At 35.3% G+C, this 13,043-nt stretch overlaps 1 protein-coding gene across 2 annotated transcripts in view; it reads left to right on the top strand.

The window, feature by feature from the left end:
• Positions 1 to 12,478, top strand: part of DSC1 (desmocollin 1) — a 29,411-nt gene extending 16,933 nt beyond the window's left edge. Inside the window, exons 8-16 of one of the 2 annotated variants that reach the window (XM_040984687.1) lie at positions 70 to 204; positions 1,992 to 2,177; positions 2,588 to 2,847; positions 2,985 to 3,127; positions 8,686 to 8,898; positions 9,332 to 9,568; positions 10,631 to 10,752; positions 11,184 to 11,438; positions 12,281 to 12,478. In XM_040984687.1, coding sequence (XP_040840621.1) covers positions 70 to 204; positions 1,992 to 2,177; positions 2,588 to 2,847; positions 2,985 to 3,127; positions 8,686 to 8,898; positions 9,332 to 9,568; positions 10,631 to 10,752; positions 11,184 to 11,438; positions 12,281 to 12,478 — 1,749 coding nt within the window. Of the gene's footprint in view, positions 1 to 69; positions 205 to 1,991; positions 2,178 to 2,587; positions 2,848 to 2,984; positions 3,128 to 8,685; positions 8,899 to 9,331; positions 9,569 to 10,630; positions 10,753 to 11,183; positions 11,439 to 12,150; positions 12,187 to 12,280 lie in introns of those variants that run through there. The other variant, XM_040984688.1, reaches the window with a different exon arrangement.
• Positions 12,479 to 13,043: the final 565 nt, after the last annotated feature.

Here is a 13,043-nt window from a genome sequence, read left to right on the forward strand (position 1 = left end):
TATGACAATTGCAAAGTAGAGAAAATAGAGAAGTTCATAGATGTACTCTTTTGACTTTCTCTTCCCCAGAAATGTGATACTTACCAATTAATAGTGGAGGTTCGAGACATGGGAGGTCAACCTTTTGGTTTATGTAACACAGGAACAATTACTATTTCACTTGAGGATGAAAATGACAATTCACCCTATTTCACAGAAAAATCGGTAAGAATCTCATTAATTTACCTCAATTCATTTATTTTTGAAAACAAACCTAGGGTGTGGTAGCTCTGTAACACCACACATTTTGGCATATTTGGGTAGAAGTTCAAGGAATGTAAGTAGAAAAACAATATTTTTACATAAAAAAATTGGAGTGTCAGTTATTTCTGGATGATGAGTAGTCCTGCTGTTAGCTATGTTCAGGCATTATTATTCTTGATAGTTAATTGTTCACTACTTTCTTCATGGGTAAGTTCTAGTACCAGATTCCCAGGATTATTTTCCAGAGTGGTGAAAAAGAAACTTCTCCCTTTAAATCCAAATTCTTACGATTAAAAAGGGACTAGCTTTTTGTCTTATGCTATGGGCTCATCAGTGTAGTCTGACTCATTACTACATTTGTATCATATATGAGCAAATTTTGGCAGCAAACAATGAAAAACATGCGTGATAACATCAGAAAATGATTCTTATTTCTGGAATTTGAATGAGTAGCCTTCTATTTTTTGCCATTAGTCGATATCAAAGCTCAAGTCAAAGAAGGAAAACCATGCATCTGGCGTTAGGCTTGTTCACAAACTTTCTTCATTCTTCCCCACATCATGAGTGAATATGCTTCTCCTGTGCTTCATATGAAGAAGTTGAATATTCATCAAGTAACCTAAGATCTCATTCATAAAGATCATGTGCAAGAAGTAATTAGGACTCAAGACTAGAACTATTCCTCTCTAATCACTATCTTTCCTTTATAAATTCATGTTACATCTAACAGATTCTGATTAATGGCTTTCTTTGGTCTTGTAACATCTTACGCTTCAGCAATCGCATAGTGTGTCTTTTGCAGAGGGAGGGTTGCACTGTAATTTAATTTCTCCTGAAAGAGGGTGAAGGGAACCATTGTGGTTTAGAGAGAATAAGCCTTCTGCCTGTGATGCCCACCATACTCAACTTCTGACCCAACTCCTTACTAATAGCCTTAGATAAGCAGTGAAAGACGACTCAGATGCGTGGGCCCCTACCACCCACGTAGGATTCTATGACAAAACTCCTGGCTTTTGGCTTCAGCATTTCTGTTTCTCTTTCTCTTTCTCAGTAATTCTAACTTTCAAATAAACAAGTCTTTGAAAATTTTCTCCAGAAAGGGAAATAACTTCCCCTTAAAGTATTTAACAGCGAATCAAAAGTAAATATAAGATTAATTTATAATAAACTAGTATATTATAGATGTTATATTCTTTTTTTTAAGATTTATTTATTATTTGTTTTGGAAAGTTGGATATACAGTGAGGAGGAGAGACAGAGAGGAAGATCTTCCATCTGTTGATTCACTCCCCAAGTAGCGGCAACAGCCAGAGCTAAGCTGATCTGAAGTCAGGAATCAGGAGCTTCTTTTGGGTCTCCCATGCAGATGCAGGGTCCCAAGGTTTTGGGCTGTCCTCGACTGATTTCCCAGGCCACAAGCAAGGAGCTAGATGGGAAGTGGGGCCACTGGGATTAGAACTGGCGCCCACTTTAGCCACTAGTCTACTGCACCGGGCCCTGGATGTTACATTCTTATAATGCTAATTACAAACTAGTATGTTATAGATGCTGTATTCGTATACTGCTTACAATGTTAATATAAATCATTTGTTAGGTGTTCACCATGTCTACAAAGAGGAGACAGGCTGTGCCTCAAATTCATATTGTTTCCCAATATATCATTATACATTTCCATATTACATTTTCTTTTTAACTTTTCATGTTAAAGCTATAAAGTTGAAGTAACAAGAGTCTTTTTTCTTTTTCAGTATGTGGCAGAAGTAGAAGAAAACAGAATCGATGTTGAGATTTTACGAATGTCAGTACATGATCTGGATTTGCCAAACACTCCCGAATCAAGGGCTGTATACACAATTATTCAGGGGAATGAAAATGGGAATTTCAAAATCAGCACAGATCCAAACACAAATGAAGCAGTGTTATGTGTTGTCAAGGTAAATAAACAATTAAGCTATCTTTTAAACCATTCTAACTTAACTTTGTATGGTGATGTAAGAATAATTTGTGTACATCTGCCAACTAGAATAGTGCAAAAGGATGCTAATGTGACTTTGGTTGATTTACATAAATATTTTGTTCTATTATTGTTTTTAGCTATTTATTCTTTATTTCAAGTAATATTTTGAAAATTGAATAAAAATAAAAACAGGAGGTTCGACACCAAGTTTTTTGGTTGAACCGTCAATAATTCACAGTCGAGCAATTTGCATTTGACAGTCTTTGTCATTTAGGAAGCCAACTATCTTCAACTTTGTTAACACCAGCTTTTGATAACGCTTAAACTGCAACAGCATAACTCCTCTACCTAATTAAATGTGTTGCTGAAAGTATGTTTATTGTGCAGCCATTGAACTACGAAGTCAATCGGCAAGTTATCTTGCAAGTTGGCGTACTTAATGAAGCACAGTTCTCTAAAACTGCCAACTCACAACCTCCCACAATGTGCACCACAACTGTCACTGTCAACATTAAGGACAGTGATGAAGGTCCTGAATGCCAGCCACCTGTGAAAGTTGTGCAGAGCAAAGATGGCCTCCCAGCAGGCACAGAACTGCTTGGATACAAAGCACTGGACCCAGAAACACGCAGTGGTGAAGGCTTAAGGTAAAACGTTCTGAACTTTAGTTATGGTTCAAATTAACTTCAAATGTAAGAAATTTGGATGTATTTTTCAAAATGACAAATTTCAAGATTATGTTCTTTTTTTTATTTGGTTATTTATATTTGATGTCCCATATTAGGTATATGAAGTTAGTAGATGAAGATAATTGGTTTGATATTGATGAGAACACTGGCAATTTAATAACTCAAAAGCAACTAGATAGAGAATCGAAATTTGTAAAAAACGACCAATATAATGTTACCATAGCTGCAATGGATTCAGGTAAGTGCTATTTTTCTGGAAATAAAATTAAATGTACAATATAAAATATCAGGTTTATATATATATAACTTTTATTATTTTCCATTATACATTTTAGTAAGTATAAAGAGTCCCCCCCCTCCCTTCAGGTCCTCCATCCCTCATTTTCAACCTATTTTATTTATATAAACTGAACAAATTTTGCGGTTTCGCAATACAGATGTAGGAATGTAACCTCCTTTCCCACCCTTTGATTCCTCTCTCCTGCCTGCGTTCGCCATCCACACTCTTCCTTCCTTCTTCATTTTTTTCATGACATTGGGATGAAATCTGTTTATTTGCAGATAAAAATTGAATGCAAACAATATTTTCATTGTGACTTCTCACTTTATTGGAAAGCAGCTACTGTAGGCTAATGTAGGCTAAGCAAAACTGTGGGGTAGTGAATGGTCAAATTCTGTCTTGAGACTCATTTTATTTCAGCTTAGAAAATTACATCATACCCCAGGTTTGCTGTTGTATTCAGAAACACAAGTTTACATTTTTATAATTTGAATTCGTTTACAGAGTTCAGCTGACACAAGACAGTTGAGTTCAATGTAGGATTTTTCTGAGTATCTGCTAATGAAAGATAAATAGTTTTCTACAGCAATGGCCAAATCATTTCATGTGGTTTGAATCGCTCTCCAAGGTTAATTTTAGAATATGTTCTATGAAAAAAATGTCTTTACATTTAGCAAATTTAAGATCTTAGAACCCTTTAGAAAAAAACTGCTAATAAACCAGTTGTAATGTGTTTAAATATATGTTTAAAAACATTAATTTGCTAAAATTCTGTACCATTGTTTTTATACACATGTACTACCATGCTAATATATTATCTACATTGTAAAACTACAAACTAAATAGTACAAGAGACTCTTAAAATACCCGGAAGTATTGTGTCAATCTTGTTGGTCAGTCAGGCCAGCTTCCCCACTGTCACTTTTGAAAGCATTGTCACACTTTTGAGTTAAAATGGCTTTGTTCCTGCAGTTTGAAACTCAGTTTCTGTAAACACTTCAAGGGCATTGCAATGACAGTTTCTGTGAAAGTTCCAACTAGTCTTTGTTCAGTTCTCTTTTCAACCTTCCTGCACTGGGAATAACATGCTATTATCACAAGTGACTTTATTTTCTCTAAGAAAGGGTATGTTCATGGCTTCTCATATACATTCTGTTCTTACTGTTCGAATATGAACTCAATTTTGTGAAGGGGTTCCTTGATTTGGTAAACTGTTCCTTGACGTTGCATCTAGCTCAGACTTTGGCCTGTGTTTCTTTAATGCAGATGCTGTTCATTGTCACTGCTCTGAGAGTTCAGTGCCCTCCCAGGAACAGAATATGAAGTTCATTGCAATCCCAGAGGCCCAGTGCGTTTGGGAAGCACTTTTTTTTTCTCCTTAAAATATATTGATTTGTTTGAAAGAATTACACAGAGAGGGAATGAAAGAGGGAGGGAAACAGGGAGAAAGAAAATGGAAGAGACAGATCTTTTTTTTTTTTTTCTAGCAGTTCATTCCCCAAGTGACTTTAGTGGTCAGGGCTAAACCAGGTTGAAGGCAGGTGTAAGGAGCTCCAGCTGGTCTACGTAGGTGACAGGGACCCAAACACTTGAGCTATCTCCTGCCACTTTTCCAGGCTGTTACCAGGGATCTCGATCAGAAGTGGAGCAGCGAGCTATGAACCAATGCCCATAAAAGATATCAGTACCACAAAGAGATGCCTTGACATACTATCTCATAATTCAGGGTTCACAACAATTGGTTTTAATACAAAAGATTGTTTAAACAAAATGTGTTTTTATTTTTGGATCCTATATGATGAATTTCCGAAATTACTAGATCGAAATGGTAAATACTTTGGCTAAATAGTTTGAAGAGCACAAGAACAAAATGTAGGAAATTAAGAAGTATATTACAGTTTAATAAGGAAGAACTGAAAATCTGACAATTCATTGAGAACATGCATATATGCAGAAGGCCAATACATGACACCATAATCTTCTGGTTATTAGACACATTTAGTTAGCGATGGATAATTACTGTTTCCCAGAATTTCTGTTGTTGAAGCATGATGAGCTGAGATTGTTAACCCCAAATGTATTTTCAGTTAATGACGATGATATTTATAAACACACAAGCACATCTACATTGTTATAATGTTCAACCAGTATCAAAAATTGCTTGGATTTAGCTCTCTTATCTGGAAGCAAGATAGAAACTTATTGGCATCATTTTGTAGTTTTTGGAAATATCTAAGACCTTATTTTCATTTCTGACTTGACATTCATTTAGAGTGATTTCCAGTATCTTTCATTCTGACTTTATTGGCAGGATGAAACAGAAATTGAGATGGAATATAATAGTACTTGATAAATGTTTTTTGATTGTAGAAACAAATGAGCCTTAATTTATTTTCCCATGGTTGATGTGTTTTTGTTAGATTTTTGTAATTTCTGTTTTTCCATAATGAGGATTTTTGCTTAATTTTTAAAAGGTAAATTCATAATGTCCCTGCCAACACTAAATTTTTTTACTTGCAAAATCTTATCCACCACATCACTTTTCTTAGTTTGTTCATTTGGATGTCACTCATATTTATGTTTACTAATAATTTTCTAACACTCACAAAATACTTATATGCTATTACACATTTCTTCTCTTTATAGTGCTACCTCTCCTTTATTTCAAGATATACTAAGCCTTGCTCAGGTAGTTCTAAAAGTGTTAATATGAGTAATTAGTTTTAAAAACCACTTTGAACAAGTGGTTATTATTTGGTGGTTATTCAACAGAAAAAATTTCTTAAAATATACTATACGATATATGTTACACTAAAAAGGAAAAAATGAATTGTATCTGTGTATAATTTTAGCAATTTTATGATAAATTAACATTCATGTTTTAAAACTTAGATGAAATTGGGAAAATACATAATTTGTATTTATTTCAATTTTGATACTATGCTATTTGATGTTTTTATTATCTTAAAAAAATGGAAGAAGTTGACCTTTGTATTCTCTTAAATGCAAATGATAATAATGGACATTATTTTAGAATTATATTTACACAGAGAAGGAGGGAGAAAGAAGAGAGAGAGAGCAACTTCCTGCTAGTTTGTGCCTGCAGTAGCTGAAGTAGCCAGGGTTGGCCAACCTGAAGCCAGGAGGCAGGATCTCCTTCTGGCCTCCCGTTTGGGTGGCAGGAACTGAAGCACTTTGTCCATTATTAACTCTCCCAGGCACCTTATTAGGGAGTTAGATCAGAAGTAGATTAGCCAGGTGCTGGAGACCAGCTCCAGCTGACTGAGAGCTTGCAAAGGATGTGTGGATCGGCGAGATGATAGGAAGAGATAAGACACTGACCGCTATGGCTTGATGCTCATAATGGACAACTCAGAAAAGTTGCCTTCTTTATACATAAAGCATCACAAGCTTTTGCACAACATCCAATTGTTTCATTTTTCATTACATCATGGTTATGAAAATGCAAGAAGCAATCCTAAAAAATATTTTTCTATTTCAAAGAAAACATTTTTAACAAACCATTACTCATTGAAGCCTGCAATCACCTGGCTGAAGCCAGGAACTCCACGGTTGGCAGCACATGCAGTTACATAGTGACAAGTAGTTTACTTATACCCAAAATCAATGTTTACTAAACACAAATTAATATTGATTAAAATATTAAGAATATAGAATTAAAAGATCATAAATGAAAGAATTTTACAAAAGCATATAACATAAATTCTTTGCTAAATCTTATAATCAAATCATGCATTAATTACCATCACCTTCACCTAGTGCTGATTCAATTGTTTTTCATTCTTTTGTTAAAGGGCAGTGAAAGGGATCAAGGCAGCTCAGCCAATCTACAAACAGAGGGCCTTTACAAGAAACTTTCTTTCATCTATATAAACTGTTTCTTTCCCTAAATATAAGTGCTAATATAAGATAAAGATTTTAAACCATTTTGAGGGGGTTCACATCTATTTCCTTATAAAAGATGCCCCATATACTTTTGCTTTCTTGTGGTAAGAAACTAAATGTGTCATATCATGTGTTGTAACAGTTCGAGGTGTATGGTAAACAAACTCTTTGTACCTCCATGATTGCCATCTGTTGCAAGATATTATCAAGCCATTTCTTAAGGAAAACATTATTTATACTAGGGCAAACTTTAGGACAAAAGTGGGCACATAACAGGATGTTTGGAAACATAGTGGGCTCAATTGTACTATTGTATACTTTTAGCTGTGTGTCATAGCCTTACCGTTACTAAAGGTGTTTTTATCATAACATGATTGATCAATTTGAGGTGTCATACCAGTTACAGGAATCACTTCACATTAGCAGAAAAACAACAACAACACCCTCAGAAGAATTCTATGAGACATCAGAGAGGTGATTGAGTGTCCATACAATGGGGTGAGGCAGCAATGAGGTGACCAGAGACATTCTGCCGGGCCTTGCCTCGCAGCCAGAAACTCCTTGCAGCCTTGCTAACTGAGGAGCAGTGCTCATCACACCCATGCCATCCGACCCAACTGCATGGCTCCCCACAGCCAGGACTCAAAATGGTCCTCTTACACAGGATGCAGGCATCCAAGAGGCAGCTTAACCTGTCTGATGACTTAACTTTCTTTACCAGGTCAACTGTTGGGGCACTATTTTAATTAGAAATGTACTTTGAGATTTGCATGTGAAATCTTAGGTAGATAGTAGACTTGATGAAAAATTGGTGTGTTTGTCAACAAGTTCCATTGTCAAGAGTGTATTAAATTAAAGGTGGATGAAGGTGCTGATTTAGACTTCTGGTTTATTCAATCAAATTAGACAAAAAAATTTCAACAACCACATTATGTTAAATACAGTAATATTGACTTGTAATTGGCCAGGTAGATCTCTGTGCTGTTAAGAGGAAGATGAGGCAATATGTCACTACGTCACATGTTCACAGTTCAATGTACTAACCAATATGTGAGCAAAACGTAGTGAAAAGAGAGAGAGAGAACATGGCCACCATCAACTCTAGAAGTTGAAATCAGTTTCCTGAGGACCTGACATTACTGTTGCAGTGACAACAGAATGTAACCACGAACATAAGATGGAGAGTAATTTGTGAGTTTGATGAGAAATTTTACAAGTTTGAGGTGAAGATGGTGAGGAAAGGAAGAAACTTCGAAATGAATTGATGAACAAAGAAGAGTCTTCACACTCCAAAGATACCTATTTGTGTTCCATATAAAGCTGTAAGAATCAATTTTGTTTCCAACATATTATTCTGTTGTTATGTACCTCATAACCTCATATCATTTAGTTTTGGAGAACAGCCAAAGGGATGCTTTGATCCAGCCACCAGTCATTAAGAAAGAGTAAAGTGTTGCTATCTCGTAGTAGTGCTGTCAGATTTGGGAAATAGGTAGTCAAACTTAAGTTAAGAAAGCTGCTAGAAAACAGATGTGATTGTATGTCACATCAATTGTTGAAAATAAGCCAATTTTGAAGTGAAGATGCCGCCTGTTTTTAATTTATTTTAGTTGGCCGTTCCTGCACTGGGACATTAGTAGTGTTTGTGGCCGATGTTAATGATCACCCACCAGGAATTGATACAGATGTGACTATTTGTCGACATGAAAAGGATTATGCTGTACTTGAACCTGTAGACCCAGATGGGCCTGATAATGGCCCACCTTTTCAATTCCTTCTGGATAATTCTGCCAACAAACTTTGGACAGTAGAACCAAAAAATGGTAAGTAATTGGAAATTTTATAATCAATATGGACTTAAAATGGCTGGTAAACATTATTTTCATGCTAGTTTATCACAATAAATGTGTATTCATTTTAGGAAATTATTTTATTGATCCTAAAAAAGGGATATCTTACTTTTTAAAATAGTGTATTTATAGTAATCTTAGACTCTTGTTCTGAGTATCTCTTAAAGAAACAAGTATTCATTTAGGTGAACAATTGAATAACCCACTAAGCATGAATTAGCCTAATGTGAGTCTAAAGTAATATAATTTTCTGTTTTTTGTGAAAACTTAAAATAATTCTTAAGACAGGAATGTAGCAACTAGCATTTATTCTGTTTTAATTTCCCCTTAAGAATGCCACAAAGGAATAATATTCCCACTAAAAGATCTTATTTTTTATACATGCTATTTATTGTTTCCCATCTAGGTAAACATTTCTTACTACGTGAACGGCAAACTCTTGATTATAACTATTATTTTGTACCTATCCAAATTCAAGACAGACATGGTCTTGGTTCAAAACATGTATTATCGGTGAGAATATGTGATTGTACTACTCCATCTGAATGTAGAATGAGTCCTGAACCAAGAGATGTTAAGCCAAATGTTGTACTTGGAAAATGGGCCATTCTTTCCATGGCTCTGGGGGCTGCTTTGTTATTATGTAAGTATTCATATCTAGAATATGTTTGCTGAAATAACAGCTAATGTTCAGGAAAACAAAGAAGATAGTTCTTTTTAATCAGGATGCCAATACCCTTTGGAAAATGTGTCCTTTTTCAACATCTTCTGTCTACTTTAATAGGGATTCTCTCAGAGAATAAGCACATTGTAACAATATTACAGCATTTAAAGCAGAATTCAAATTATTGAGACAATGATTTCATATTCACTTTTATGTGCAAATTGAATACTTTGTAGAATATAATGAGGATTTCCTCCTCTGTAACATCATAGTGTTTTGAGCACCTATGTTTACAGATGCAAATTATATAAATAAAGAAGGAACTAATGAGAACAGGGCAAAGTTTGTTTAGATGCTTATGTTCTGTTATTAATACAGTGATTTAACCTATACCTTAAGAAGTTTCCAATAAGTGAACAATGGCATATGATACCAGTAAGAGAGTAATGTACAATAGGTCTAAGACTTCAAGTTGTTTTTCTGCAAACATGAAAGTATTGAAAATGTTGCCCATTTGTCTCTCTCTCTCTCTGCTTCCATATGATCTACTATGTTCCAGCTCATTTCCAGTTTGGATTTTATGTTAACCTGCAAGTTCCTATTAGTATTATACAACTTGATGTACACTTTTGAAACTAAGGACCCATTTATATAATTGTCTTTCTTGTCTGTTTTTATGCCTAATGTTCTTAGTTTTATTGTGCTCAGAATTTCAAGTGTTACTGTATGATTTTAAATTTAATAATATTCTCTGAAATTTAGTCTGCAATGTTGAAGAATGGCGGGATATATATATATATATGTGTATATATATGAGTTAATCTTGGACTTGGGACTAGAGCTATTATTAATCTGAGAGATAGACTCTGTACTGATGTATTTAAAATATTGTTTTAAAGTTTGAGATCTAAGAAAAATCCCAATTTATGGAATGAAATTTAAAAGATCCGGCCAAGAAATGTTTCAACAATCATACGATCAGATTATTTGATATATTTAGGAGTGGAAAAATCACTGTTACATTAATCTTTTTATTTTAAGGTATTCTGTTTACATGTTTCTGTGTCACTGCTAAGAGAACAGCTAAGAAATGTTTTCCAGAAGATGTAGCACAGCAAAATTTAATTATATCAAATACTGAAGGACCTGGAGAAGAAGTGATGGTGAATATGGTTTAATTTCCCTTTTCGATCATATGGTGATCCATTAACTGTTTGATTATGACATAATATAGCAACACTAATACTAATAAATTATGCCTCAGAAATGCTTATGACTTTACAGAGTTCCAAATGCACATTTTATTTTTTAAAAAGGTGCATTTATTTTTATTTGAAAGGCAATGTAGCATACAGAGAGAAGGAAAGAGAGGGAGGTAGCTTCCAAACACTAGTTCACTTCCCAAATACCTAGAACAGCCAGGGCTGTGCCAGATTGAAACCAGGAACTCCATCGGGTCTACAATTATGCTAATTTTGCATATGGGAAGTAAGGAAAAACAGCTAAGTGATTTGCCTCCAGTGGCAAAGAAATGAAAGCGATCTTCTAGGTTTAGTTTGATTCATTCTATTTATAACTCTAACTTTATTTTTAGGACGCCAATATTAGGCTCCCCACACAGACATCCAACATTTGTGACACAACCATGTCAGTGGGTACTCTTGGTGGCCAGGGAATCAAAACACAGCAAAGTTTTGAAATGATCAAAGGAGGCTACCCGGTGGATCTCAGCAGAGGAGGCGGGCATCAGACCCTGGAGTCCAGCAAGGGAGCAGTGCAAGGCGTCATGGACACTGGCAGATACACATACACTGACTGGCAGAGTTTCACCCAACCTAGGCTTGGCGAAGTAAGTTCCAATATTTTCGATTCTCTGTGATGTGAAAGCCAAACACTATTTATGATCCAGGATTTCCAAATGTCTCCCTCCTTATACATCTGGAACTTTGTGTCTTTTTCGTGTTCAGTTTGGAGTAGACACAAAGTCAGGTTCAAGCCCAAAGAGCCGAAAGATTATTTAAAGTTCAAATTTTAAAATATGGTGCTTGGAAACATTGTCTTAGGAGTGCCATATGTACGTATCCTTAGGAAGAATATAAGATTGATGATTTATTCCCTGTAAAATGCCAGAACAATCACAGGAGTAAAGCTAAGGGTAGTAATGAACCTTTTTGAATGAGCTTGAATTTTCTGTGTGATTCTGAAGCCCCAGTTATCAAAATGAAGCAGTTATATGGTTAAGCTTTTATTTTGGGTTTTAGTTCCATGTGTTGTTGTTATGGTTCACATCAATAGTTTGATATTAGCTAGTTTAATGCACTATACTATGATTATTTGACAGTTTTATGGCCTATATTGGTTTCCTCCAAATATGTGAGGAAGTTAGGAGGCACATTTCAAGTACATACAATCTTTATATTCAAATGGAAAGTGGTAAATGAGTTATATGATATATGTGTCACCTTAGTATTCATGACTGTGTTCACTAGGAGCATTTATTTACTTGATATCTTTTTAAGAATGAATATAATACAGACCAATCATGTGCATTTTTTGTGTAGGAATCCATTAGAGGACACACTCTGATTAAAAATTAAACAGTGAAAGGTAAATCAAAGACATCATTTTTATGCTAATATGTTTAGGTGTTTTGTAAAAAAAAATAATAAAATGTGCTCTTTTTTGATACAGAAGGTGTATTTGTGTCGACAAGCTGAGGAGCACAAGCATTCAGAAGACCATGTGCGTTCGTATAATTACGAAGGCAAGGGATCTATGGCCGGCTCCGTAGGCTGCTGCAGCGACCGACAGGAAGAAGAAGGGTTAGAGTTTCTGGATCATCTGGAACCCAAATTTAGGACATTAGCAAAGACGTGTGCAAAGCAATAAGTGTGCCTTTCAACACGGCCACCTCTACAAATACGTACAAGAGTTGATTGGACTTCAAACCATGGTGTGTCCAGTTAACATGCGTGCTAATTGCATCGTGTATACACTGATGCTATAAATGCAGGGCTCCCCTAAATTCTCCTGGTCTGACATCACTTCAACATTCCCTGGAAACAAAGATTGATTTGCTAATTTTCTTTTGCATGCACAGTTCTATTACGTTTTTGGGACTCTGTGCTGCCCTGCACCTGCTATTGTAACATTAATCTACTCTGTTTGCTGTGGAAGAGTATGTGGGAGAGCTGGGTATAGCAGAGGTTCGTTAAAAATGAATTTTCATTTTAAGATGAATCAAATATTTTCTTCAAAATATTGAGGAGATTTGTGCTTTTAGGAATGTTTTCTGTAGTGCCAGAGAATTGCTTTCTCTCTACTTGTCTTTAAAAGAACTTTTTAACTACTCTTAAGTGCAGTCTTCAGTTTATTCACAAAGCTCATTTTTTCAGCAAAGTTTTACTCCATCCGAAGGGTACTTCCAAAACTGCTTTCTTTAGGAACTTGGTCC

The sequence above is a fragment of the Ochotona curzoniae genome, unplaced genomic scaffold (genome assembly GCF_017591425.1).
Source record: "Ochotona curzoniae isolate NIBS_2020 unplaced genomic scaffold, NIBS_Ocur_1.0 contig_43, whole genome shotgun sequence".
Taxonomy (NCBI): Eukaryota; Metazoa; Chordata; class Mammalia; order Lagomorpha; family Ochotonidae; genus Ochotona; species Ochotona curzoniae.